Source organism: Carcharodon carcharias, chromosome 7, assembly GCF_017639515.1.
Source record: "Carcharodon carcharias isolate sCarCar2 chromosome 7, sCarCar2.pri, whole genome shotgun sequence".
Taxonomy (NCBI): domain Eukaryota; kingdom Metazoa; phylum Chordata; class Chondrichthyes; order Lamniformes; family Lamnidae; genus Carcharodon; species Carcharodon carcharias.
The window spans coordinates 175,744,011-175,771,058 of NC_054473.1; the positions used below are offsets into that span (position 1 = coordinate 175,744,011).

The window sequence follows — 27,048 nt, forward strand, 5'->3', positions numbered from 1 at the left end:
CAATGGCAGGTAGGATTCCTGCATGTCTCTTCCCACCCCCAACTTGATTGGGTTCAGTTTTTCTGACATTGGGAAGCCAATGCCATTACTTCTGCCAAATTCTCCCAGCCATCCTGCCCGCTCCGGTGGGCTCAATAAAATTCCACCCTATATCAAGGCGAAATAGAGAGATTGGAATGGGCGGATACATGGAGGATGAAATTCAACATGGAAAAGTGTAAGGAGATGTATTTTCTATCCTATTCTTCCTACCAAAATGTAATTTACAAGTTTAAAGGAGGTGCAAAAACTGGAGGTGTCCGTGCACAAATCTTTGAAGGTGGCAGGACAACCTAACACATACAGCTTTTAAAAAAAGCTACAACTTGAGAACTAGAGCATAGAGTACAATTCCAAAACGTTATGGTAAACACTAGTTCGGCCCAGATGGAGAATTGTACCCAATTCTGGGCACCACACTTTAGGATGGACGTGAAGGTTTTGGAAAGGGTCCACAAGAAATTTATTAGAATGGTTCCATGGGCAAAGGATTGCAGTTATGTGGATAGACCAGAGAAGCTGGGGTTGGTCGCCTTAGAGCAAAGCAGAGAAGGCTAAGTTGAGATTTAATAGAAGTATTCAAAATCATGAAGAGTAAATAAAAAGTTACTGATGGGTCGATAACCAAAGGACACAGATTTGCCTGCTTGGCAAAGTAACCAGATGTGACATGAGGAACAACATTTTATTATACAAGCAAGTGGTTTGGCTTTGGAATGCATTGCCTTTAGATATAGATACAATAGTAGCTTTCAAAAGGGAATTGGATAAATATTTTGTTAAAATCCAGTTAGGGACTGTTAACATTTAAAATAAATCCAAATATATCATTTCAACCAATAGAACTATGCCACACCATTTCACTTTTTCTTAACAAGACCAATTTTATTATATCTAAAACTTATTTAACAATATGGTTTATAATTGTATACATAATGCATTCAGGTTTACTTCCTACTTCCACATAGAATTCTCTTACAAGACATATCAATCTTACAAGTTATTTACTTCGAGTATGCTACAGTCCTCTGGAGAATTTTACTCAGCTCCAGCCATTGTCAGAGGTAAAATTTTCATTTACCCTGTCTTGACCAAGAAGGCCTCAGACCCTTGTTCTGGTTACTTTTCCAATAAGCAAGATAATCTGCTAGTTTCATTCTTTTCCAAAAAGACACTGAGACCAACTGCAGACCCTCCCACTGGCTTAAAATTAGACAATTTTCCAGCTTTTGTTCCCTTACAAAATTCAAACTGAGATTAAGCCTCAACCAACTTCCACACAATCAATGACGAAGATTGTGTTTTACTCTGTTTACAATGCAGTTCTGTCTAACTGTCATTTATTTTGGCTAACTTCCCTCAGTGATCTGCAAGCCACACGAGGTCCAAGGTGCAACTAATTGCCAGAAGTGCCAAGTGGATAATCCATCAACCTCCTCCTGTGGTCCCCAGCATCACAGATCCCAGTCTCCAACCAATTTGATTCACTCCACATGATATTAAGAAACAGTTAAAGGAAATGGACACTGCAAAGACAATGGGCCTTGACAACATTCTGACAATAGTACTGAACGTTTGTGCTCCACTATAAGCCGTGCCCCTAGCCAAGCTGTTCCAGTACAGCTATAACACTGGCATCTACTAGCCAATGTGGAAAATTGCCAAATCCAACCCAGTCAATTACCACCCCATCAGTCTACTGTTGATTAGCAGCAAAGTGATGGAAGATGTCCTCATCAGTGTTTTCAAGTGGTACTTACTCAGCAATAACCCGCTCACTGATGCTCAGTTTGGGTTCCGCCAGATCCACTTAGCTCCTGACCTATTACAGCTTTGGTCCAAATATGGACAAAAGAGCTGAACTGCAGAGGTGAGGTGGGAGTGACTGCCCTTGACATCCAGGCAGCATTTGACTGAGTATGGCATCAAGGAGCCCTAGCAAAACTAGAGTCAATGGGAATCAGGGCAAAACTCTCCACTGTTTGGAGTCATACCTAGCATAAAGGAAGATGATTATGGTTGTCTGAGATCAATCATCTCAGTCCCGGGACATCACTGCAGAAGTTTGTGAGGTAGTGTCCTAGGTCCAACCATCTTCAGCTGCTTCATCCATGACCTTCTTGCATCATAAGGTCAGAAATGGGGATGTTTGCTGATGATTGCACAATGTTCAGCAAGATTTGTGACAGCACTTCCAAACTCTCAACCTCTACTATCTAGAAGGATAGGGCAGCAGATGCATGGGAACACCATCAATTGCAAGCTTCCCTCCATGCCACACACCATCCTTGACTTGGGACTATATTCACTATCACGAGGTCAAAATCCTGGAACTCCCATTCTAACAGCACTGTGGATTTACCTACACCACATGGACTGCAGCAGTTCAAGAAGGCAGCTCACCACCTTAGTCTGGGTCTGCAGCAGGTGGTAAGGGAACCAAGAAGAGGGAAAAACATACTTGACCTCATCCTCACCAACATGCCTGCCACAGATGCATCTGTCCATGACAGTGTCGGTAGGAGTGACCACCGCATAGTCGTTGTGGAGATGAAGTCTTGCCTTCACATTGAGGATACCTTCTATCGTATTGTGTGGCACTACCACTGTGCTAAATGGGACAGATTTCAAACAAATCTAACAATTCAAGATGGGGCATCCATGAGGTGCTGTGGGCCATCAGCAGCAGCAGAATTGTACTCAAACACAATCTGTAACCTCATGAGCCTGGTATATCACCCACTCTACCGTTACCATCAAGCCAAGGGATCAACCCTGGTTCAATGAAGAGTGCTGGAGGGCATGCCAGGAGCAGCACCAGGCATACCTAAAAATGAGGTGTCAACCTGGTGAAGCTATAACACAGGACTATTTGCCTGCCAAACAGCATAAGCATCAAGTGATAGACAGGGCTAAGCGATCCCACAACCAAAGAATGAGATCTAAGCTCTGCAGTCCTGCCACGTCCAGTCATAAATGGCGGTGGATAATTAAACATCTCACTGGAGGAGGAGTCTCCACAAATATCCCCATCCTCAATGATGGAGGAGCCCAGCACATCAGTGCAAAAGCTAAGGCTGAAGCATTTGCTACAATCTTTAGCCAGAAGTGCTGTGGATAATCCATCTTGGCCTCCTCCGGAGGTCCCCAGCAAGACAGATGCCAGTCTTCAGCCAATTCGATTCACCCCATGTGATATCAAGAAACAGCTGAAGGCACTGGATGCAGCAAAGGCTATGGGCCCTGGCAATATTACTGAAGACTCGTGCTCCAGAACCTGCCACACCCCGAACAAAGCTGTTCCAGTACAGCTATAACACTGGTATCTACCCAGTAGAGCTATGACACAGGCACCTACCCGGCAATGTGGAAAATTGCCCAAGTGTGTCCTGTACACAAAAAAGCAGGACAAATCCTACCCAGCCAATTACCGCCCCATCAGTCTACTCTCAATCATAGTAAAGTAATGGAAGGGGTCATCAACAGTGCTATCAAGCAGCACTTTCTTAGCAATAACCTGCTACTGATGCCCATTTAGGGTTCTGCCTGGGCCACTCAGATCCTGACCTTATTACAGCCTTGGTTCAAACATGGACAAAAGAGCTGAACTCCCGAGGTGAGGTGAGAGTGACTGCCAAATGTGGCGTCAAGGAGCCCTAGCAAAACTGGAGTCAATGGGAATCAGGGGGAAAACTATCCACTGGTTGGAGTCATACCTAGCACAAAGGAAGATAGTTGTGGTTGTTGGAAGTCAGTCATCTCAGCTCCAGGACATCACTGCAAGAGTTCCTCAGGGTATTGTCCTCGACCCAACCATCTTAAGCTGCTTCAATGACCTTCCTTCCATCATAAGGTCAGAAGTAGAGATGTTCGCTGATGATTGCACAATGTTCAGCACCATTCGCGACTCCTCAGATACCAAAGTAGTCCACGTCCAAATGCCACAAAACCTGGACAATATCCAGGTTTGGACTGACAAGTAGCAAGTAACATTCACACCACACAAGTATATGGCAATGACCATCTCCAACAAGAGAGAATCCAACCATCGCCCCTTGACATTCAATGGCATTTCCATCACTGAATCCCCCACTATCAACATCCTGGAGGGTTACCATTGACCAGAAACTGAACTGGACTAGCCATATAAATAGTGTGGCTACAAGAGCAGGTCAGAAGCTAGGAATCGTACGACTCCCAAAATCCTGTCCACCATCTACAAGGCACAAGTCAAGAGTGTGATGGAATACTCCCCACTTGCCTGGATGAGTGCAGCCCCCACAATACTGAAGAAGCTTGTCCCAGTCCAGAATAAAGCAGCACGTTTGATTGGCACCACATCCACAAGCATTCACTCCCTCCACCGCCGACACACAGTAGCAGCAGTGTGTACCATCTACAAGATGCACTGCAGGAACTCACCAAGGCTCCTTAGACATCACCTTCCAAACCAATGGCCTCGAGAAGGACAAGGGTAGCAGATAGATGGGAACACTACCACCCTAGAAGTTCCCCTCCAAGTCACTCACCATCCTGACTTGGAAATATACTGCTGTTCCTTCACTGTCGCTGGGTCAAAATCCTTTCCTAACTCACTTAGGAACTCCCTTCCTAACAGCACTGTGGGTGTGCCTACACCACATGGACTGCAGCGGTTCAAGAAGGCAGCTCACCACCACCTTCTCAAGGACAACTAGGGGTGGACAATAAATGCTGGCCCAGCCAGCGAAGCCCACATCCCATGAATGAATTAAAAAACCTTCTCAAAGGCAGTTAGGGATGGGAAATAAATGCTGGCCTAGCCAGCGATGCCCACATCCTGTGAAAGAATAAAGAAACAGATAAATTGAAACCAGAGAGCCTTCCTGATCTCTACCCATCTCCACAATGCTGTAGCATGCTCTGGGCTATTCTCAAACCGAACTGAGCCAATTGTCCCTCAATTACATTTTCTCCAGCTCGGAAAGCCACCTGCTGTTTTATCGCTCTCTCTCTCTCTCTTCTATTCTGACTCTATGGGTAACTTTCTGAACTGCCATTTCTGTCAGTGTTCTGGCACTCACTAAAGCCCAGCATCTTACTTACCTTACCTTCACAACAGTAATCTTTCCAGAACTAAACATTATTTCTAAAATACTAACATGAACCATCAACTATAGATATTCACAACAACTTGGAGAAGAAATTGTGAGGTACGGAGAAAGAACCTGGGGTGTGGGATTAACTGGATTGCTCTTCAAAAGAAGAGATGGTTTCCTTGTGTGCTGCACAACTCTATGATCACACCTACATCAATATTGTCCTCGCCTGGCTTCCACAAAAATACGTTTTCCAGCAAGTTGATTTTTCTTCCCCATGGCTTATTGTTGCACCCCTGCTGCTGCCCAAAGCGAGGATTGCTCTCTCAGCTCAGATCAGGAATTGAACCTTGGAGTATATTGATCTCTATAGTTTAGTACCGTATCATGTGGCATAGTTCATCTGGTGCACCATCAGGAAACCAGCCTAAAAACGGTCTTATAGATGTGCCATTTTGTTTGGGCACATGACTGTTTTCTCTAAATTTCAGTCACGTGAATCACCCTTAAATTACTGCCAAAGAATACATTTTGTGGTAAAATTTTCCAAACTGTGCACTCCTATTGTGGCAACCAGCCCACGGAGAGGACATAATCAGATAAATTAACCCTTTAAGGAAGATGATTCATCCCTGTGAAGCACTGTCATTATTATATGCTGGTAGGTCACTTTTATTTTTTTCTTTTGAACTCAACTTTTCAATCCAAGTCTTTGCTATTGTAAGAAGCAGATAAGCTGAATTGGTTTAACTTTAAAAATTCAAAGTCATTTCTGCTGGTGCTTAGAGTTCGCCGTTACTCCATAATGTACTCAGTTTCATTCTTCTTTAAAGAACATGAGAAAATGCTTCCAAACATGATAGAACGATATTTCAACATAGATTAAGTGCATTTAATTTGGACTATAAGTATAATTTCTGTATTTGATCAAAAGTTATGAGAATTAAGTGGCTTTTTGGTAGGAAAAAATCTTGATAGGTTCGAGTGCGCTATCTTTCAACTTTTTGGCTTGAGATGGTTGATGAAAATAGTTTCATACTAGTTAACTGAACCATAAAAACAGGAAGTGGTGCTTAACAGAAAACCTTTCATAAGTAAACATCTGTGTCAATGTCTTGTCATGTACTTTTGGATAGATGTTTGAAACCAGGGCTGTAAATTCCAATTGCCAATAAGCCAAATGCTTTCCAGACTTGATTTTGGCAGAGCAGAACAGCGACAGTGACAGTGTGCAGAAGGATAGTAAAGGAAAAGGGACATTCTTCTACTTCTGTGTTAGTAAATTAATGGAATAATGGAATTAGAGTAAATAGTAAGTAAAGCTTACTTCAAATCGCTTGCTTCAAATTTCCAATCTTCTAACTTTTTTACAGTTCTTTGTCCAACTTGTAAAGTGTCATCAAGGAGTTCATAGTGCAGTATAATACAGGCTGGATAAAGAATAAGTCTCATCCTTATTGCTTCAATTCCCATATCTGCCATCTCTATAGCTTCTGCAAAGTAGTTTTCTTGTTGCATCTGATCTTTTTCAACTTGCAAGAACAAGGTTAAAGTAGAGAATAGAACAATATAGATCTAAACACTGTATTTAGTTAAGAGATACAATTCGACTAGTCCCTAGGATTAGGAAATTCAAAGGCGCATCATAAAGGCTAGTACAGCATATACCGTAAATCACAGCATATTACTGAACCTGGTGCATAAGTCAACCCCATTTTTCCAGCCCCCAAAATCATGTTTTTGCATATACTTAAGTGTATAAGTCAGCTCCCTCGCCCCACTTTACAGCCACAACATGCTATACTCTCATTAGTAGTCAGGCTCAATCTTTCATCCCACAAATGCATGTTTTACTTAACGGTACCTTATAACTGGGCACAAGGGATCAAGTAGATGATATGAGCACTGCTGCAAAGATGTGTGGAAATTTAAGACACACCCACTCTTTGCATCAGAAGCTGATGACATTACATAGTGGTCAACCACCCACACTAACAGTTCACCTTTATATTCAGCATATAAGTCGACCTCCTTTTTAGGAGAGATTTTTCAAGGCTTCAAAGGTCAAATTATATGCCGACATCTATGGTATGTACCACCATGCCCAAAACTTCTAAACTCGAGGGAATACAAAATAAATTTATGCAAAGTGACCTCAATTTAACCCTTCCAGCTATGGTATAATTCCAGTGAATCTGCACTGTATTCTCCAAATATATCCTCTCAGGTGAGACTCAGAACTAAACAGTGCTCCAAGTGGGGTTTAATCAAAACTCTTCAAAAATGAAGCATAATTTCCTCCCCTTCATATTCCAACCTTCTTGAGATAAAGTTTAAATCTATTGTCATACTAGATTACTTTTTGTACCTGTGCAATAGATTTTAATGATATACCTGGACACCAGAATTTCTTTGCTTCTCCACAGCATCTAGCCTTTTTCCATCAAAAAATAAAAGGATAGCAAAAGAGTAGTTATGAGTTGGGAGTAGTGACGGTGGTGGGGGGAGGGGGGGTGGCGTCTAAACTACTAGGTATGGAGAAAGGTTGCATAACCTGCTGACAGGAAAGAGGAGACAGAAGGGAGGTCCTGGAGGGGTCAAGAAGGAAAAAGTAATAGAATTAATGACTAGATGGTAGCACAGAACTTGAATGTTGCTAAAAAGAGATGTGTTGCTAAAGCTCTTCATCTTGCACTCATCAGGACTAACACAAGAATGCCAAATTCCAAATGATCACAACTTATACTTTCAGAGAAAAGCTCGCTGATTAGTTGGCAAGTTGACTCTGATTGGCTGAGGTGTTGCCATGGAGAAGGCAATGGGGAACTATAGGCTCCCCAAGCAATTCAAAAAATGCACAAGGCTTGCACATTTTCCTTTTGTTTGCAGAGAACAGGTCCCTGCATATGAATGTTTGTCATTTCTACCAAGTGCAAATGAGCTATGTTACAAGCTCAATTGATTTATCAGATCTAATAACGGATGTTTTGTTTTGGATTTTGTAAGCGCGGACTGGTTCAGTATGGTCTGTGCTGTCTATTATGAACAAACGAACCATACAAAGTCCACTGTTGGCTGTCATTTTGCGACTGGGCAGCACTTGCAGAACAATCCTGAGTATGCTAATAGCTACGCTAACAACCAATTTAAGGTAATCAGTCAAGCTTGTAATGTTATTTACACTTCTAGAAGTGACATAATTCATATGCAGGGACCTATTCTATGCAAACAAATACAATATGTCAAGCGTTGCACTCTTTTTGAGTTACCTGGGAGCTCAGGGAGCCATGGCAATGACTCGGCCAGAGTCAGCTTGCCAACCAATCAGCAGCGTTTTCCCTTGTTGTATAAATTGTTGTGATCATTTAAAATTTTGCATTCTTGCCTAGGCCCTGCTGAGTGCAAGGCAAAAAGCTTGGGCAACATGTCTCTCTTTTCAGCAATATAGAATTAATGGGCTTGAGTTAGGGGCAACAGCCAAAATACATACAAGTATAGACACAGAAGGAGTTCAGATTACAAAGGTATTGCAAAAATTAGGAGACATATACTGGTTAAGAACACAGAAAACACAATAGGGAAGAGACTAAAGTCTAATGTGCTGTGGTGAGATGAAATTGACTTGTAGCTGGGTGGAGTCAGCTTGGCGTATTGACGAACAAACATCTAAGAGCAGAGGCAGTTATGGAAGGCGGGCGAGTCCAGGATCTGTTTGTGTTTTTATGCACTGCCAGAGGTTGTCCAATTGAAATGAAAGCATGGGGAGCCAACCACGAGCTAGGAATTAATTCCCCAGCAGAGGTGAGGTGATGAGTAGTAGCACTGATATTTTGATATTACTAATACAGAGCAGCTGATCCATTACACCAGCAAAGGAGTGGGGAACAGTATAGCTCTGTCTTATTACGTCAAGTTGTCAAATTTTTTTCCAAACAATCTGAATGTACAAATCATCATGTATTTAAAATATCCCAAAGCTAATGTTTTGGAGGATCCTCAGATACGACTGGTTGTTAGCCAGTGTCAGTGAGGGCTATAGAAAAGCAGATATTCTTCATATTCATCAAGGCCTTTTTTCTCCGACTCTAGGACAGAACCATAGTTAACCCTATATCCCATGTAAATTTTTCATTTCTCCGCTGATTGGGGAGATGTAGAATATAGAACTGGAATGTAGCTAGCACTTTCGTACATCTTCCAGCATGCAATTACAGAGCATGAGAGTATAATAATTTTCGTAATATATTTTCTGGACACCAGAATTTCTATGCTCCTCCACAGCATCTAGCCTTTTTCCATCAAAAAATAAAAGGATAGCAAAAGAGTAGTTATGAGTTGGGAGTAGTGATGGTGGGGGGCGGGCGGGGGGGGGGGGGCGTTAAGGAATGGAGAAAGGTTGCTTAACCTGCTGACAGGAAAGAGGAGACAGAAGGAAGGTAGGTTTATGGCGGTAAGTATAATTAGATCTGTCCGTGTAATTTAGTTACATTTGGAGTCAAATAGACTGCAGGCTTTGACTCAGCAAAATATGCTAGGGGCTTGATATTCTAATGAGTAAACATGTATGTTGGCTTAGCATGTAAGGTGTGAAGGGAATTTGCATTTTTAGCGAGATGAAGGGAGATTTGGATTTCAGAAGGATCTTAGTCTGTTCACAAATAGCCAGATAAGCAAGTCTAAGGAATGTATTCATTTTCCTAAGGGTTACTGACAATATATAGTGACATGAAATGTTTTATATTGTGAGGAAGATACAGTTTCAAAGACATATGAAACAATAGAACTTATATTAAAAAGAGAATCATATATAAAGGAGAATAAGGCTATATGACAAAAAGGCTTTGTGAGATCTAACTGAAGTATGTGAAGTAGCTTTAATGATGCCTCCATAACTCCGCTGTCTACCAAAACTGAAGCTGGAGAAAGGTCATTTGGAACTCCACTGCCCAGGGTATTGTGTTAATTTGTTGGATCAGTTTAAGTTCTAAAATCTATTTTTGGACCATTGCCTTAAAGGGGGTATAATTGGGTGTCAGGTTAATTAGAAATTTTAAGAGTTATTATAGTAGTAATTTGTAGTCCTATGTATGTGCTTGAAATCTTTTCTTTTGTCAATAAATATTTAAATTTAGTTTTTAAAAAAGCTCTAAAGTCTTGGTGGACTTATTACTTCTGAACGCAGTGCATGCATCTCAATAAATACAAATTGCAAAACCATTGTGACAGCACAATCAAGTTTCCCTCATGGATTTGGTCCTCCTGGCACACACCATCTGCCCCGTCATAAAAGCAACATCGGCAGGGAGTTTTCATCTGCTCACTGATGCCCAGTTTGGGTTCCGCAGGGCCACTCAGCTCCTGACCTCATTATAGCCTTGGTTCAAACATGGACAAAAGAGCTGAACTTCCGAGGTGAAGTGAGAGTAGCTGCCCTTATCATCAGGACAGCATTTGACCGAGTGTGGCCTCCCTCAGTTAAGGAATGGCACATAAGTCAATTTGAAACAATTTAATTTATCTGGCAATTAAAAAACACATCTGTTGCCATGCTAATTAGTGAACCCATTTTACTTTCATTTCAATGACTGAGGTTTTGATGTCTGCATATAAGCACCATAGCTTCAGACTGTAAACCATCTTCTCAATTCTAATTTGCACTTATCCTCTGGCATTAAAATTACTTTGGAAAAAAAAATCCTACATCTTTCAGAATTCAAATTAGAAATAAAGGAACAGAGGTTGCAGATAAGAGGATGCCACAGATAAGAGGGCCATATCTGTGATCAAATTCGCTGCAGAAATAATGATGGCACAAATAAGGTAAACAAATATGAGTTATACAACATTGCCATTTATTTTTTCAAGTGTTTTAGAAAAAAACATGAATCAAAATTATTTAAGAATAAGTGTGATTCATAACCATGCCTGGTGGTCCCTCATACTGTCACAAGTTTACTTATTTAAGGTTATACTCATAGTCTGAATATTTCTTGATGCTTTTTGGATACGTGCTCTGGGTTTATTCACTCGGATTCTGGATAACAATTAGAAGATATTCTTTATCTGTAAAGAAAACAAAAAGTAGAAGATTATAGAAAGGCTTTTGCCAGCTGTACAAATCCACAACCACAATATTTTACACATTTTAAATGCTCAACAGTTCATACTTAAAAGTTAAAACAGATTAAACTGCAACATCTCAGATTACTTGTCACTGCAAATTAGATTTTGCTTCCAGTTTGAAAAACGTGTTTGAGGACCGTTCTATTTGCAGATGCAAAGCTATGGAGATCTTCACGGAACTCATTATATGATATCAGACATTCACTGTTCATCTGAACCATAGATTTTTGCCTTAACCAACTGGAGGTTATTTTGCGTCACAATTATTAACCGTCCTGTATGAATGTCATTGTGCATTAAGGACACCAGGTGCAGATACGGCTAGTCTCCATTTATGACAATTGCTGTTAGAACAAAAGCAGACCAAGAGCACAGCAATTCCACATGTTAAATTGAAACACTGTCAATCTGGACAGGTACCAGGAAGAAAGATTTCAAGCTGCAAACTGGAGTACCAGCTGCCTGTTTAAAAACTGCCTTTGCAGTTTATGATTCTGCCCAAACCCTGTTGATTTTTGCTGCCAATCTCAGGTATCCATGTTTTATTTTAAAATGTAAAAACTCATTTTAGTATGAGGGGAAGAGTGAAACCTTGCAGGATGTGGGGAAAACGGAATCTTTCATGGAAATTATGAGATGAATTACTTTCAGAGCCCTATTTATAAAGTGATTCAATGTCTGACCATTGCAGAGCAACTTCACAGGAGATTCACTGGTGATAACAAAAATGAAATCACGTACACAGTTGTTCAAATGAATTGTAAATACAGATGCAACCACTACCATCATGTTGAATCTTGTGCAATTGTCAATGTTTTAATAAAGAGATGAATTCATGCTGGGTTATGTTAAGAGCTTTCCCATATATAAGAAATCAAGTAGCTTTTTGTCATTAAAATTATTGGCCCAGGTTTTTACTGTCAATGGCAGACTCACCTCTCACCTCAAAGAAAATTCTTGCCCTCTTGGCAAAAACTTGGTGCCGGGTTGGTGGGGGGGGGGGGGGGGTGCTTTGCATCCCCTCCCAAGGAGCTGAAATGCTCCTTAAAGAGCTGGTAAGTGTGAGATCACATGGGGTGGTCAACACAAGACATGGCCACAAAATCTCAGACAGGAGGATAAGACATGCCCTCAAATTGAAGACATGTCCACAGATTCAGGACTATCAAGAGGCCTGAATTGTTTACATAGCCTTTTAAACATATTTTAATTGAAGAAAATTTTAAAAACTTATTAAAATGGGAGAATGAAATGTTCAGTTTGCAAAAAGGTGAGCATAGTAAAATTAATAATTTTTCAAAAAAGTGTGCAAATAGTTAACTTTAAAAAAGTCAATTACTCACTTAAGGAAAGAAAAGAGGTAATGCAAAAGATAGATGAGAAGAGGAGGTATTACAACTTTAGTGAAGTGGAGGCACATTGTAGGAGGCTTCTGGTGAACAAGTAGTGTTGGGCACCATGAAAAGTTAGCATGTCGGCATGGAAGACCATATCACCACCACCTTCCTCAAGGGCGGCTAGGGATGGGCAATAAATGCTGGCTCAGGCAGTAAAGCCCATAACCTGTGAATGAATAAAAAAAAAAGTGGTCCAAGGTCTGAATGCTAAATGCACCTTGCCATGGAACACCAAGCAACGTCAGAAAAAACTGAATGATTTGACGTGATCACCCAGTACTGTTAATTGAAATTTTAAAATTAAGATTTATTAAAATGTTACTGCTGCAATGAATAGTGAACAGCTTGTTTGAGAGTGGGGTGGTCAGAGTTCAATCTAAAGTCAATTGGTTGTAAAATTCAATTGCTTTTAGAGGTGGGCCTCGTCAAGTGCTTGGTAAGATCTTTGATTTGTTTCCACAGATTTGAGGTGTGAAATTGTAAATTATACCCCCTCTCCAAAGCACCCAAGTAGTCTGTGTCTTACTAAAAATTGAGCACAAACTAAATTTATTTTCCATGAATAAAAGCAAAATGCTGCAGACGCTAGAAATCTGAAATAAAAACAAATGCTAGAAAAACTCAGCAGGGCTGACAGCATTTGTGGAGAGAGAAACAGAGCTAGCGTTTTAAGTCCAATATGACTCTTCTTTGGAATCGAAAAAGTCATATTAGATTTAAAACATTAACTCTTTCTCTCTCCACAGATGCTGCCAGACCTGAGTTTTTTCAGCACTTTGTTTTTTATTTATTTTCCATCTCTGCAGAGTAAAACATCTTATAACACCTGTGAGTGGCCCATGTGCAGTACTGGTGTTGTTAACCAGCTTGAAGAAAGGGCCAGACAGCTGGTTGTTACTTAGTGCCCAGCAGACATTGGAGGGAGGTAGATTGGTCAACTGCAAGTTTAAAACATGTTTGTTGGCTGTAAGGTGTGAAAAGGTAAAAATGATGAGTGTGCACAGACAACACATGAGCTCCTGTAACATGCCAGATGAACACTCTCCACTTTTGTAAATCTTAGTTTCTTCCTTTCCACAAGCGAACAGCTATCTTTGGATGTACAGGCTGCAGATGGTGGTGAATCGACAGCTGTCAATGTTGACGTGGGACCTGGAGGTGGTGTTGAGGCAGGGGTTGCAGAGGAGGTTGACATGCTAAGTGAGCCAGGAGAAAAGAGAAAGAGCGCAGATGGCAACCAGAGGAAGAGGACAGGGTGCACCCTAGATGGGAGGGCAGACAAAGTGACATCATCACTCCTCCACCCACATTACACCTTCAGGGTGCTGATATGGGGCTAGGGACGATTGTGGATGATGCTTGGCTGTGATAGACCTCAGCCCACCATATCTCCTCCTCCTGGAACCCCTGGCTCTGTGAGATGCACAAATTAGTGTCCTTTCACCGGCAGCCGATGAGGGGATGCTGCAGAAGGAAATGTGGTGGATGAGCCTGATCTTTCAGGTGTGAAGGAACCTCTAATTGTTATAGATGTGTCTTGATCACCAATAAGACTGGGAAAACATCAATCCCATGTTGGTAGAGAGTTGGAAAAGAAGGACTTAATTATTGGTGGACTGAGATGCATGACATGCAAGACACTCTTGCCTCCAGGCGACAAGACATGATGCACTTTGGGATTAGACTTTATAATTAATTGGCCATAAAGGCCCAGAATATGATGATCAACTGGCCCTAAATAATCTGACCATGTGCACTCTGTTCTCCTTTTCTATAAAGGCCATTAATGATTAGCTGGCCCTTATTGATCAGACCCATCTTAAATCAAATTTGCGCACGTTGGAGAAAAATTAAGTTGCCTTAGCTATGTACTTATACAAGCATTTGAGGAGCATACATCAGGTATAGCTGCATTATCTATGAGGTCCATTATATCCCCCTCCCAACTTGTTGGCCTACAAGCCAGCAGTTGAACTTCTAATGGATGCAATGCCTCACAATGCCGCCCTTGAGCAGAACATCCAACTCAGAGCTTGCCTAATGATGGTCAACAGAAAAGATACAGGGGTTATGCCCTTGCCACAAGAGGGGTCAGGTGAGATGAAAGTGACTGTGTTGCCATCAAGGAAGCATTTGACCGAGTGTGGCATCAAGAAGCTCTAGTGAACCTGGAGTCAATGGGTATCAGGGAGAAAACGCTCCCCTGGTTGGAGCCACATCTAGCACAAAGGAAGATGGTTGTGGTTGTTGGAGGTCAATCATTTCAGTTCAAGGACATCACTGCAGGAGTTGCTCAGGGAAGGGTCAGAGGTCCAGCCATCTTCAGCTGTTTTAATTGCCTCACTTGATTCATAAGGTCAGAAGTGGGGATATTCATTGATGATTTCACAATGTCTAGCACCATTCACGACTCCTCAGATACAGAAGCAGTCCATGTCCAAATGCAGCAGGACTTGGACAATATCCAAGCTTGGGCTGACAAGTGGCAAATAACATTCATGCCACACAAGTGCCAGGCAATGGCCATCTCCAACAAGAGAGAATCTAAACAGTGGCCCTTGACATTCAATGGCACTACCCTCGCTGAATTGCCCCACTATCAACATCCTGGGGATTAACATTGACCAGAAACTGAACTGGACTGACAATATATATACATGGCTACAAGAGCAGGTCAGAGACTAGGAATTCTGCGGTGCGTAACTTCAGTGCAGCTCTAACAATACTCAAGAAGCTTGACACCACTCAGGAGGCAATAGGGTGCCACATCTTGCCGAGTTTCCCATTTTTAGTTAAATTTGTCACAGTGACCTTCAGGCATGGATGCAAGCAAGATTTTTTTGATGTTTATTATTCTTAACTGTTGGCCTGCTATTTGAGATTTATGAGTATAATTTACTGGTTGCTGCTATAATTCACTCTTAATCTGAAGCCATTTTAAAGTTCAAATTTTATCAACTATTTTAAGGTTACAATGGTTTACAAGTATGAAATGCCTAGTTAACTCAATTTGTATTTAAAGTCTTGCACTCAGTACCTCAATGTTTAAGTAAAGATTAGCAAGAACTACTAGCAAGTCTAGCAATGAATATTTGTTACTCAAATACAAGCTCTCTGTTCCACTTTCAATCTTGCCATTTTATTTTTAAACATGCCTTCCTATCACACTCATTGTCCAAATGAGCCAGACTACAAATAGCTACTCTCTGATAATCTCACTCATTGCAGCCTTGCTTCCTTGAGTGGTCCATGAAGCACAGCCCCAGCAACAGTGTCATCCATTTATGATGAAATCCTATCTGCCTGGTTAAGGATCAGTCCTTCCAAAGGGCAAAGACGTGCAGTGCCCCTCTGACCTTTTGGTGACAGAAGCTTGATTTCAGCACCCACATTGTCTACTCCACCTCTTGGCATAGGCACAACTGTATCTTCCCTGTGCTTCACTATTGGTTTTGTGATTAGGGTGTCACCAACCACAGTTGCAGCAGTTAGCTCTTGTTGCCGAAACCCTATTCAGACACTCAACACAATCTGAGGGCATGATTCAAGTCTCAGTGATGGAGGATGAAGACATCTTGAACACTTCCTCAGTGATTTGTACTGACGTTCAGAATACACAGTTGGGCATCACAAAGGATCACATTTAATGAACAAGTTCCATTTCTGTTTGTGTAAGTAACAGGTATATCATTTGGTGCCTTCAATGGGAAATGGGTTCCCAAATGCTTTGGGAAAGTCAGTAATACTATGAAATGCAATAGACCTCATCTTGGCTGTGCTGGGAAGATCTCAAAGTTGAGAAACAGCGTGGCAGATGGAATATAATGTGGGAAAGTGTGAGGTTATGCACTTTGGCAGGAAGAATAGAGGAGCTGAACATTATTTAAATGGAGCAAGACTGAAGAAAGCTGCAGCAGAGAGAGATTTGGGGGTCCTCAGGCATGAATCCCAAAAAGCTAGCATACAAGTTCAGCAGGTAATGTGGAAGGCAAATGTAATGTTGGCCTTTATTTCAAAGGGAATGGAGTATAAAAATATAGAAGTCTTGCTAAAGTTATACAGGGCACTGGTCAGGGCACACCTAGAATACTGTGAACAGTTTTGGTCCCCTTATTTGAGGAAAGATATACTGGCATTAGAGGCAGTCCAGAGAAGGTTCACTAGGTTGATCCCAGGGATGGAGGGATTTTCTTATGAGAAGAGGTTGAGTAGGTTGGGTCTGTACTCATTGGTGTTTAGAAGAATGAGACACAACCTTGTTGAAACACAAGATTCTTAAGGGGCTTGACAGGTTAGACGCTAAGGGATTGCTTCCCCTTGTGGGAGAGTCTAGGACCAAAGGGCATAATCTCAGGGTAAGGAGGCACCTACTTAAACCAGAGATGAGGAAGAATTTCTTCTTTCAAAGGGTAGTCAATCTGTGGAATTCTTTACCACAGAGGGCCGTAGAGGCTGGGTCGTCAAGTATATTCAAGACTGAGATAGACAAATTTTTAATCAGTAAGGGAATCAAGGATTACCGGGAAAAGGCAGGAAAGTGGAGTTGAGGATTATCAGATCAGCCATGATCGCATTGAACGGCGGAGCAGAAACAATGGGCCGAATGGCCCATTTCTGATCCCATGTCTTATGGTCTTAAGTCCTTTGGAACATGGCACCTGTGAATGCAGTCCCGTTAAGGCTTTTGGGTGATGCTACACATGCTGCTGGAGTCTAACTGAAATGACTCATGTGCATAAAATTTGAATACTGTGGCCGCTGACATGGCTTACAACACAGCTGAAGGCCCTCCTTTGACATCATGAGTGGCAGTGACTTCACTCTTTACTGAAACGTAGCCTCCTCAAACACAGTTCTTTTGACAACATCTTAAAGAGCAGCCTCTCCTTATATGCTCTCTGGGATGGATAAAGGTTCCTCTTGACAAGACCTTGGCATGATGCCTGACTCCTCTTTGTTCTCTGCATTGGACTCTTGTTATGTACAAAGTATATATCAGAGCCGCAAGTACAAAAGGCATTTTTCTCCTTCACATCCTCTAAGTAATTCCAGCACGTGAAAAAATTTGAATTGGATGTGAACAAAATACAAAAAATCTCATCCTGTGGTTTTAAGTCTAAAAGGAAAATAATCATGTGAAAAAAAATCTGATACTTGGGTCTTTGTGCACATTTCCTTCTGGTAGGATCCTGGCTTCATTAAAATGTACCTCCTCGGACAAGCTGTAAAACTTTCTGGCAATTTTAATTCATAAGAAGTGGGCAATTAGTCCAAGTTCACATCGCTACATTGATCTATTTATTCCATCTCCTGTGGAGAAGTATAGAATCACTGACAACTTCTAGATTTCCATGTTTAACTTTTCTTTCCATTCTTTGATGGGATGCGGGCATCAATTCATTTCAGGAGGGCAATGTAGACTGATGGCAGACTTACTTCCCTAAAGGGCACTTGTGAACCAGATAGGTTTGTACAACAATCAATGATAGTTTCATGGTCATCATTACTGAGACTAGCTTTATATTCCAGAGTTATTAACTGAATTCAAATTCCACCAGCTGCCATGGTGGGATTTGAACCCATGTCCCCAGAACATTAGCCTGGGTCTCTGGATTACTAGTTCAGCTACATTACCACTACGCCAGATGTCACCACCAGTTTCAGAAAGGAAAGAATGCTAACAGTGTCACCATCCACACTATCTGGGCACAGAGCCAAAGTGACATCAATACAACTCAACACTTCCATTGCACCTCAATATTGGTATCATGATTTACAGAATATATTTAATACCTACTCAAATTAAACTCAAGCTTCTAGCAGATTTCATCATTTCTGTAATATTAATTACAGGGAGATTCACTAACCTGTAAACCTGCGTAAAAGAAGCTGCCCAAAGGACAAGTCCTTTGAAATTATTTTTTGTTCTGCAGAAACTCCTTGGAATATATTGGTGTTGTTTTTACAAAAGCTGGTTATGTTATATTTTCATGAAGAAACATTTTTATCTGCACCCCTCTATCCATTGAGATTTTGATAAAACAGTGACGGCTATGTGAAATTTTCATGCTTAATCTTTACAAAGTAAAAGTTATATACAAAACAATTTGAGCTGCATTACACTAAGGTGTAGCACTGATTACTACAGCTCTGTCAACAATGGTGGGCACAATTTGAAATAATAAATTAAAAGTATGACACACCACTGAATCATGCAGGTATAAACGCAATTTTTCTCAAACCACATTAGCACCAATCTGCTAAGTGCACAGAACAGAAGCATTTGGAGGAGTAGACCATGCAGCTCCGATAATATCATGGCCGAACTGATTGTAGCCCCAACTCCACATTCCTGTCCTGTCCCCATACCCCTCGATTCCGTTGATCAAAAACTTAACTAACTCAGCCTTAAATATATTCAATGACCCAGTCTCCAATGCTTTCTCGGTAAGATAATTCCACAGATTAATGACCCTCTGAGAAGAAAATCTCTCCTCATCCCAGTCTTAAATGGGAGACCTGCACTTTTAAACTGTGTCCTAGTTTCAGACTCCGCCACAAGAGGAAACATCTTCCCAGCATCCACCCTGTCAAGTCCCCTCAGAATCTTATTTGTTTCAGTAAGATCACCTCTCATTCTTCTAATCTCCAATGGGTATAAATCTAGCCGGCAGTAAACACCAACATTCCATTTGCCTTCCTAATCACTTGCTGTACCTGAGCAACCACTTTTTGTGATTCATGTATCAGGACACCCAAATCCCTCTGTCCCATTGAGTTCTGCAGTCTCTCTCCATTCAAATAATATCCTGCTTTTCAATTCTTCCTGCCAAATACTGATTACTGAAAGTGAAAATTGTTAGTTTCTTTGATGGTAGATAGAAAAGTCAATTTTGATAATTGATATGTGGTAGCTTATCTAGAGCATGCTAAATAGAAAACTGTAATGCACTGTTTATTTCATAAGTAATCAAAGGTCCAATAACTCGAGTGTAGTGCTGAAGTAATAATGAGTGAGTCAGATCTTTTCACTTGGCTTAATGAATATTCTAGTGTTACTCACAGCACACATTATAGATACAGAAAAATTGTAATGAATTAGGTATAACGAGGAACATTATAACAGGAACATTACAACAGGCAATCAACTTTAATAGTTCACCCTTGCCTTTTAGCAAGAAAAATCTATTAAGCTCCTCCAACTAATTTCAACCCAAAATATAACACCTTATGGCACAGTGAGAGGCAATACATGTATGGAAATAAGTAAAATATTTTCTGTTTTGGTGAGGATTCTTACATCTCAAAGAAAACTAATTCTGTCTCTTCCTTGCTGTTGATCTCTCAAGAGCATTTCTCATTTGTGCTCAAACTGCTCCCATATCTGTGCCATTACGGCTTATAGTCAACCATCAAGGAATTGCATGCAGAAGCTCTTTTCACTACCTACTCCTGGACATTTCATACTGGTGCTAATTCTACCACCGTCATTTTTTTTTTCAAATTAATATTTGCATGCCGCAATGTAAAGAATCAAGTTACTGATTGCCAAACTGATTTATCGTGTATTGAAAGTACTTTTACATTATCTCCATGATCCAGTAACAATAAAGTTTTATCCTAACTAAACTAACTCACCATCTGTTTTGAATCAAGCTGGGACAATGAATATAGTTCTTTGGCCACCATCTGCAAAATCCCATTAGTAGAAACAAAGACATATGGAGGAGGGAGAATCAATATGGGCTGACAGTACACCCTCACATTCATCATTTTGTGGCCTAGTTATAATTAATAATAATTTATCTAAGCCTGTGGAATTTTATGGTTGGTGTAACAGGACATTCCAAGTGTGGGAGTCTCAGGCAAACACACTGGATGCAAAGTGGTGAGAAATGGTTTTGCAGAGTTAATCACACAGCATATTTGGTGTGCTGAATTCACCAGAGGGAAGCAATAAGTACAGGATTTCTACTTCTCCAAAAAGTGGAAAATTGGAAGACAAGTTATTTCAGGGTTCCCTCATGCACATTCAAGCAGCTGACAAAGGATATTTGGCTGACGCACAAGAGCGCATCACCCACTCTTAACAAGGGAACAGAATTTTTTATTTTTAAAAATTTGTTCTTGGGATTTGGTTGACACTGGCGGACAATATTTATTGCCTATCCTTTATTGATGACAGCATTAAGAGTCAATCATGGAACGCGGAGCAGCAGTCACCTGTAGGCCAGATGAAGAGGAGTTGGTAGGTTCTCTTCCCTGAAGGACATAAGTGAACATTTAGGTTTTCACAACAATTTGTCAGTTTCTGCAATCATTTTTTTTCTGGTTCCAGTCGCACAAATTACCAGATCCACTGAATTCAGTTTCACAACTTCTGTTGAACTGAGTTGCTAGTCCAATAGTATAATCACTAGGCTACCATACCCAAGCATAAAGAGACACAAAATACTTCAAAATAGTTTTAAGAAATGACAGTGGGGCATCTATTACAGCCTATGCATAAGTAGCTTCAAGGATTTTGTGATTTTCACATATGCTTTTGGTTAAAATCAAACCTTCCAACCTCTCTGTCCTGTGAAGCAGCATGCGGCTCAGGAGAAGGCAGCTGCTGCTGGTGTTGCTCCTCATCAGAGGTACAGGTTAGAGCTGCATAGGCAACTCCCATGTCCCACTGAAAGCACGGAAGTACAGATTAAGGGAGTGAAGTCCAAGACTGACTTCCAAGAGGCTGGAAAGCAGAGCACAGTCTTGAGTAGAAGTGCTGTGTGCAACAGCCCCTCACCTATGCTATTCAGTTTCACTGTTTGAAGGCTTCCCAGCCTGTCAGTTTTACTCTGTAGCACTTGCTGCTGTGTTCTCACACTCTCTGATTCTGGCAAGTTCCACACAGCTTGGGAAACTGGATAGCCATGCAAAGGCTATCAAATGTGAAGTTACACCTTGAGTTACTTACTTCCTTGTGCATTTTAATTACTTTCCAGGCTGCTCCATGGGGGTTCCCCCACTGGGCTGCAAACCCACTAGAATAGGGAGGATCATATTGAGTACCTAACCTGACCTCACCTTTCAGGTCTTTAAATATTCCCCCTTCACCGAACCTGCTGATCCTTGGTGGTTCTACCTAGAGACTGTGTTGGAATAATTTGGATTGCCGCCAATCAGGGAAACAATCTATTTCACTCCTACAATCAAACAGCTTTTACCTGGTGCAACCATTATTTCATGTTTTTTTGATCGGACCCGTAGGAAAGTCAAGTCATTCTGTGGATCAATATCTCGGACAGTGCTTCTGGCCTTCATGGCAAGCTGATGGAACAGGCCTGCATACTGCACTGTGGTGGAATTATCCAAGGTTGTCCTTATTGGGATTCCTGCGGATCAAAACATCAAAAGCATTAGATTGCTTTCTAAATGGATTTCATATTTCGCTTGTATCCAAAAAAAGACTGCACAGATTTTTAAAAAATTGTCAAATGTAACATCAGCATTTACAGTGGAGTCAGTGTGGAAACTTGTAGTCAAAAAGGGGCTTGTAATCAGTTAACAATATATCAACCTACATAACCAGCTCCTTATTGAAATTGCCAATTCCACCCTTCTCCATCGTTTACTTCAGCAGCCAAATCCATTCATAGATCACTGTGAATCTCAATCGTTTGCTTATTTGTTATTTGTGCCCAAACTGCTTCCATATCTGTGCCAATACGGCTTATAGTCAACCAAATTTCAATAAATCAGTTATGATGGGAAGCAACATTGATCCTAACCCTCTTCGCTCTGACAAAATGCTGCTGCATCTTCTGCAGTATTTCTCCCCCTCCACATATACATATATGGGGATACAGTAGCATACTGGTTACTCAACTAGTAATCCAAAGGCTTGAGGCACGGGCATAATCTCACAATGGCAACTGTAGAGTTCAACTTCAGTCAATTAGATAAAACTTCAAGCTAAAAAGCGAGCATCAGTAACGGTGACCATGAAACTATCAGATGTGTCACAAAAACCCATCTGGTTCACTGCTATCCTTCATGTAAGGAAATCTAGCCAATATATGGCTCCTGACCCACAGCAATGCAACTGCCATTTGAAATAGCCTAACAAGTCACTCAGTTGTACCAAATTGTATAATAAGCACCACAAGGAGAGCAGTGGCTGAAAGGAGTGGCTCAATGTAACCCTCTTGAGGGTAATAAATGCAGGGCTTGCCAGTGATGCCCACATCCTGTCAGATTGCAAATTCAATAGTTGGACAAAGCACTTTACAATGGAATAAAAGCAAGAGTGCCAGTAAATTAAGGTGCTTTGCTCAAATTACCTTGAGGCTGCTGACAGGATGTGATTATCAAAATAACAGAGTTAAAGAGAATGCAAATACCCATAATAAAATAGAAACAAAGTGTTGGAAATGCATAACAAGTCAATCAACACTTGAAAAGGTGAAAGAAAAACTTCCTTCAACAGCATCTTCCAAACCCACGACCTCTACCACCTAGAAGGACAAGGGCAGCAGGTGCATGGAAACACCACCACCTGAAAGTTCCCCTCCAAGCCCCATACCATCTGATTTGGAACTATATCGCTATTCCTTCAGTCATTGGGTCAAAATGCTGGAACTCCCTCTCCTACTGCACTGTAGGTGTAGGTGCACCAGATGGACTACAGCTGCTTAAAAAAAGTGGTTCATTATGTTCTCAAGGGCAATTAGGGATGGGCAACAAATGCTGGACTTGCCAGTGATACCCACATCCCTAATAAGAATAAAATAAGGCTACCATTTCATGACAATCTTTGCCTGGGCCACACCCAGCTCACTGAATGATTTAATTCATAGGAGTGAAGTGGCCTGCTGCGCAGTTGTAGAGTTTCTGTCTTTATCTCTAACAGCTTTCCTGCTTAGTTCAGTTGGGGAATTTCAGGATGACAAGAGATAATATTGCTACTAGCTGAATCTCAAGGCCATTTACAGGCAATCTGTAAAAATGCCTCAATAAATTCTACAGCTTCAATAAAATGCTGCCTTCATCATTCCATGTGCAATCTCATAGGAAATACTATGTTAATATCATGGACAATTTAAATGGTATAACCATCATCTTAAATTTGATTGCAATAGTTCTCATTTATTCAGCAAATCATAGGGTGCACATGGGATACTAGCTATTAAAGCATCAATTAATGTAGCATGTGATCACAATACATGTTAAGAAATAGGCCATTTAGAATATGGTCCCAAATATTACAGGGCTTAAAACCATCCCAAACTGTAAATTACCATAAAATTTCAGGTTCTAAATTTTAAAATTTGAGCATAAAATTATTCCCTGCAAACTGGACATCTGTTGTGAGAGAATAAAAATGCCACATAACCAGGTATCTGGCAGTACATTTTTATTAAATTTAAAAATTAAAATTAAGAGCTCTCTAAATGCGATGAGATTTTGAAGTTAGAATAATGAAACATTTAAACTGTCCAATGGTTGAACCCTTTCCTCCAAATAAATTCTCACATTCATACCCACATTCAGGGATACAACTCAGCCTCGTCACCTCCACAGTGTCCATGCTGCCAGTCTCAATCTGTCAAGGCCACCTCTGACTACTTCCTTGTGACTCTCACTACTGTCATCCCCTTACCCTCCTGCTTTTTACCACATCCTCTGCCAGAAAACCTCTCTCACCTCTGAGGGGGCGACTATAAATATAGGAAGGGGAGTTTACCCAAAACATCTTCAACTATGTTCTTGCCTTACAGGCCAATACCCACCTCGCTGGCAACTTCTTGTTTGATCAGAGATTTCCTTTTCCACCCCACCCATAGCATCAAAACAACCCTAACCAAAGGTGAGTGCATATGCTGGTTTCATTATACATGTTGATAACTTGCTGCACCACCTCTCCACCATTGCCTCCACGCTGCTAAAATACTTGTCTGACATCAGGAGGTACATAAGAACATCTCTCATTTACTTTCCTCACTGGATAGGGAGAATGCTGCTTTTGTTTTGACACAGCAGTTTGTAAAGACGGAGTTATTTAAAATCCCAGAGGGAAACATTAAACAACCGTCATAAACTATATTTTCAATTGGTATGTTTTGAGCTGCAGCTAAATTCAGGAATAAGACCACCAGTTCTCGAGAGGTTTTCATATCAAACTAAATGAAACATTTATTAAGTTACAACAAATTAAACACATACACAAAGCTCCAAATTACTACTATCATAAGTTTTAACAAATTCCCAAATTAATCTTCACTAAGGCAACAATAACCAACAGACTTAGACACCAGACAGAGCATTTTCACCTTACGAATTCAAAGAGGTTTCTTAGCAGACAGTTATAGGCTTATAGTGTTTGATCTTACATGCCTCTGACCTGCACACAAACTCCCTTCTATTACACCTAGCCTTCCCCTTTGAATGTAAATTTTAATTCTATCATCAGGCCCTTTGAACCCCTTGCATAGTACCAATTTTATTATGTACAATGCTTGTGTCTCCTAGCTAGGTGCAAGATTTTACCCCTAGTCTTTGAATGCTCTATTCAGCAAAATGCAAATGTCCTCTAACTTACTGTTTACATCTCAAAACTACTATACATCAAAGCACCCAGGCTAGCTGGCTTTAATCTAATTAACACACACAGACTAAACCTCTTTTTTTTTTATTTCCAATAACATTATCTACATTAATATTTCTTCCTGACACTTTAGTGTGGGGTCTAAAACTTGAAAGATTGGGAGCAGAAACTTACTATATGGTGAACTAAACAATGCCCATGGACTTGCATTCTATTATCCTGGTATGCAGAAACAATGTTACATACACAGACACCCAATCATTTCTAGTTGCACTAATACAATGGGGCCCTGGGGGTGAACGAGAAATCGTATAAACAAACCAGAGAGCACCTTTCATTGCATAAATATAATTCCGCTTTTAATTTTTACTTGTCTTTTTCTCTTCACCTGTTGTGCTGACCAGAAGGTGCACTGTAATGCTGTTGATAAACTGCAGTTCTGCAGTTCATTTTGAGCTGAGAACAAGAAGTCAGGGATGGTACAAGAGCCAGAAATGTGTGTATGCGCAGGTGCGAGGGTGAGGGCGTGCGCATTGTGGTGTAGATGTGGCACAGAAACGACAGTTAAGCCTGGTACAATATTTTAAATCTTCTGAATGTTGAGACATTATGGAGGCTCCCCTACTCAATAATCTCACTGGCTCTACCTCTTGCACATAGCATAATGTACCTACATGCATCATTATCTGTAAAGGTCAACGGTTTGCTCTTTACCTTTCCCTAACTGGAGTACCAATGATATGCACATATACAATAAGTAAATGTAGTGGTACTTGCTGGTTGGGAAAGAATCCAAAACAACCAATTGTGTGCAATCAGCATAGCTAAGGCAGCATTAATGAGCTTCACTCAAGCACAACTTATTACTGAAATGATAAGGCAGAGAGAAGGGGGAAAGAAAACACTCAACAGTGGCTGATAAAGACTTTCGGCTCCCCCTTATGTGCAAATCGTGGATTTACCAGTCCAATGACGAAAAAAACCTGAGAATTACTGGCTGTCAAACTCCAATGATTTATATTTTAGAGCCTAACCTAGAGAAAATTAATTATGCTCACTACTTAACAATTACTTTATTAATACAAGTTTTCTTTCCCACTTCAATTTAAGAATTATTTTTCCTTTTCATCTTTGCTTTCCTCTGCTTCCCACCCTTCTCCATCAGCCCCATGAAAAAAAATTACCGAGTTGTAGAGATGTACAAACAATCTTGATCTTAATTCCTGCCACAGATACCCTACAAGGAGCGGAAAAGTAGCACCTTATGCGGAGATGCATGGAGTTTGCCAAGCAGTTCAAATATTAGATAGAAAGATTGTTGTGCAGGAAATATCGAGGAAAATGAACAAGTTGCAATCCTTAATGTTGCTGCGATTATCAATTCATTCGACTTCAATATGAAATATCAGTTTATTAGCATATTGCTCCCAAAGTAACTCAACTGGTTAACGATAAGCAATGGGAGATTTTCAATTTAGCCAGAATAATCATGATTACTTTATTCAGCAAGAGTTCTGTTAAGCTTCACCATCAAGGGATATGGAGAGAGCATGGAAACGTGTAGTTGAGATCACCATGATCATGTTGATCGACAGCCCCAGGCTCAAGGGGCTGTAAGGTCTACTTTTGTTCCCGTTCATGTTCTTAACAGTTCAAAAAGATTCAGTATTAATGTTTGATGTCAACAACAATATTACTAATTCTGTAATCAGTGACAGTAGGATAACACAATGCTGCTTCACTGTGGGATTGGATTTGAATCCAGACTGATGTGATGAAAGCCTCTTTTCTTTCCAGAAGTTGTACATGTTTTAAAGGAAAT

At 40.7% G+C, this 27,048-nt stretch overlaps 1 protein-coding gene across 1 annotated transcript in view; it reads right to left on the reverse strand.

The window, feature by feature from the left end:
* Nucleotides 1-10,948: 10,948 nt before the first annotated feature.
* Nucleotides 10,949-27,048, reverse strand: part of LOC121280079 (dynein light chain roadblock-type 2) — a 38,851-nt gene continuing 22,751 nt past the window's right edge. Inside the window, exons 5-6 of the mRNA XM_041191706.1 lie at nucleotides 21,847-22,014; nucleotides 10,949-11,180 (exon numbers count right to left, since the gene is read on the reverse strand). Coding sequence (XP_041047640.1) covers nucleotides 11,137-11,180; nucleotides 21,847-22,014 — 212 coding nt within the window. The 3' untranslated portion in view covers nucleotides 10,949-11,136. The remainder of the gene's footprint in view (nucleotides 11,181-21,846; nucleotides 22,015-27,048) is intronic.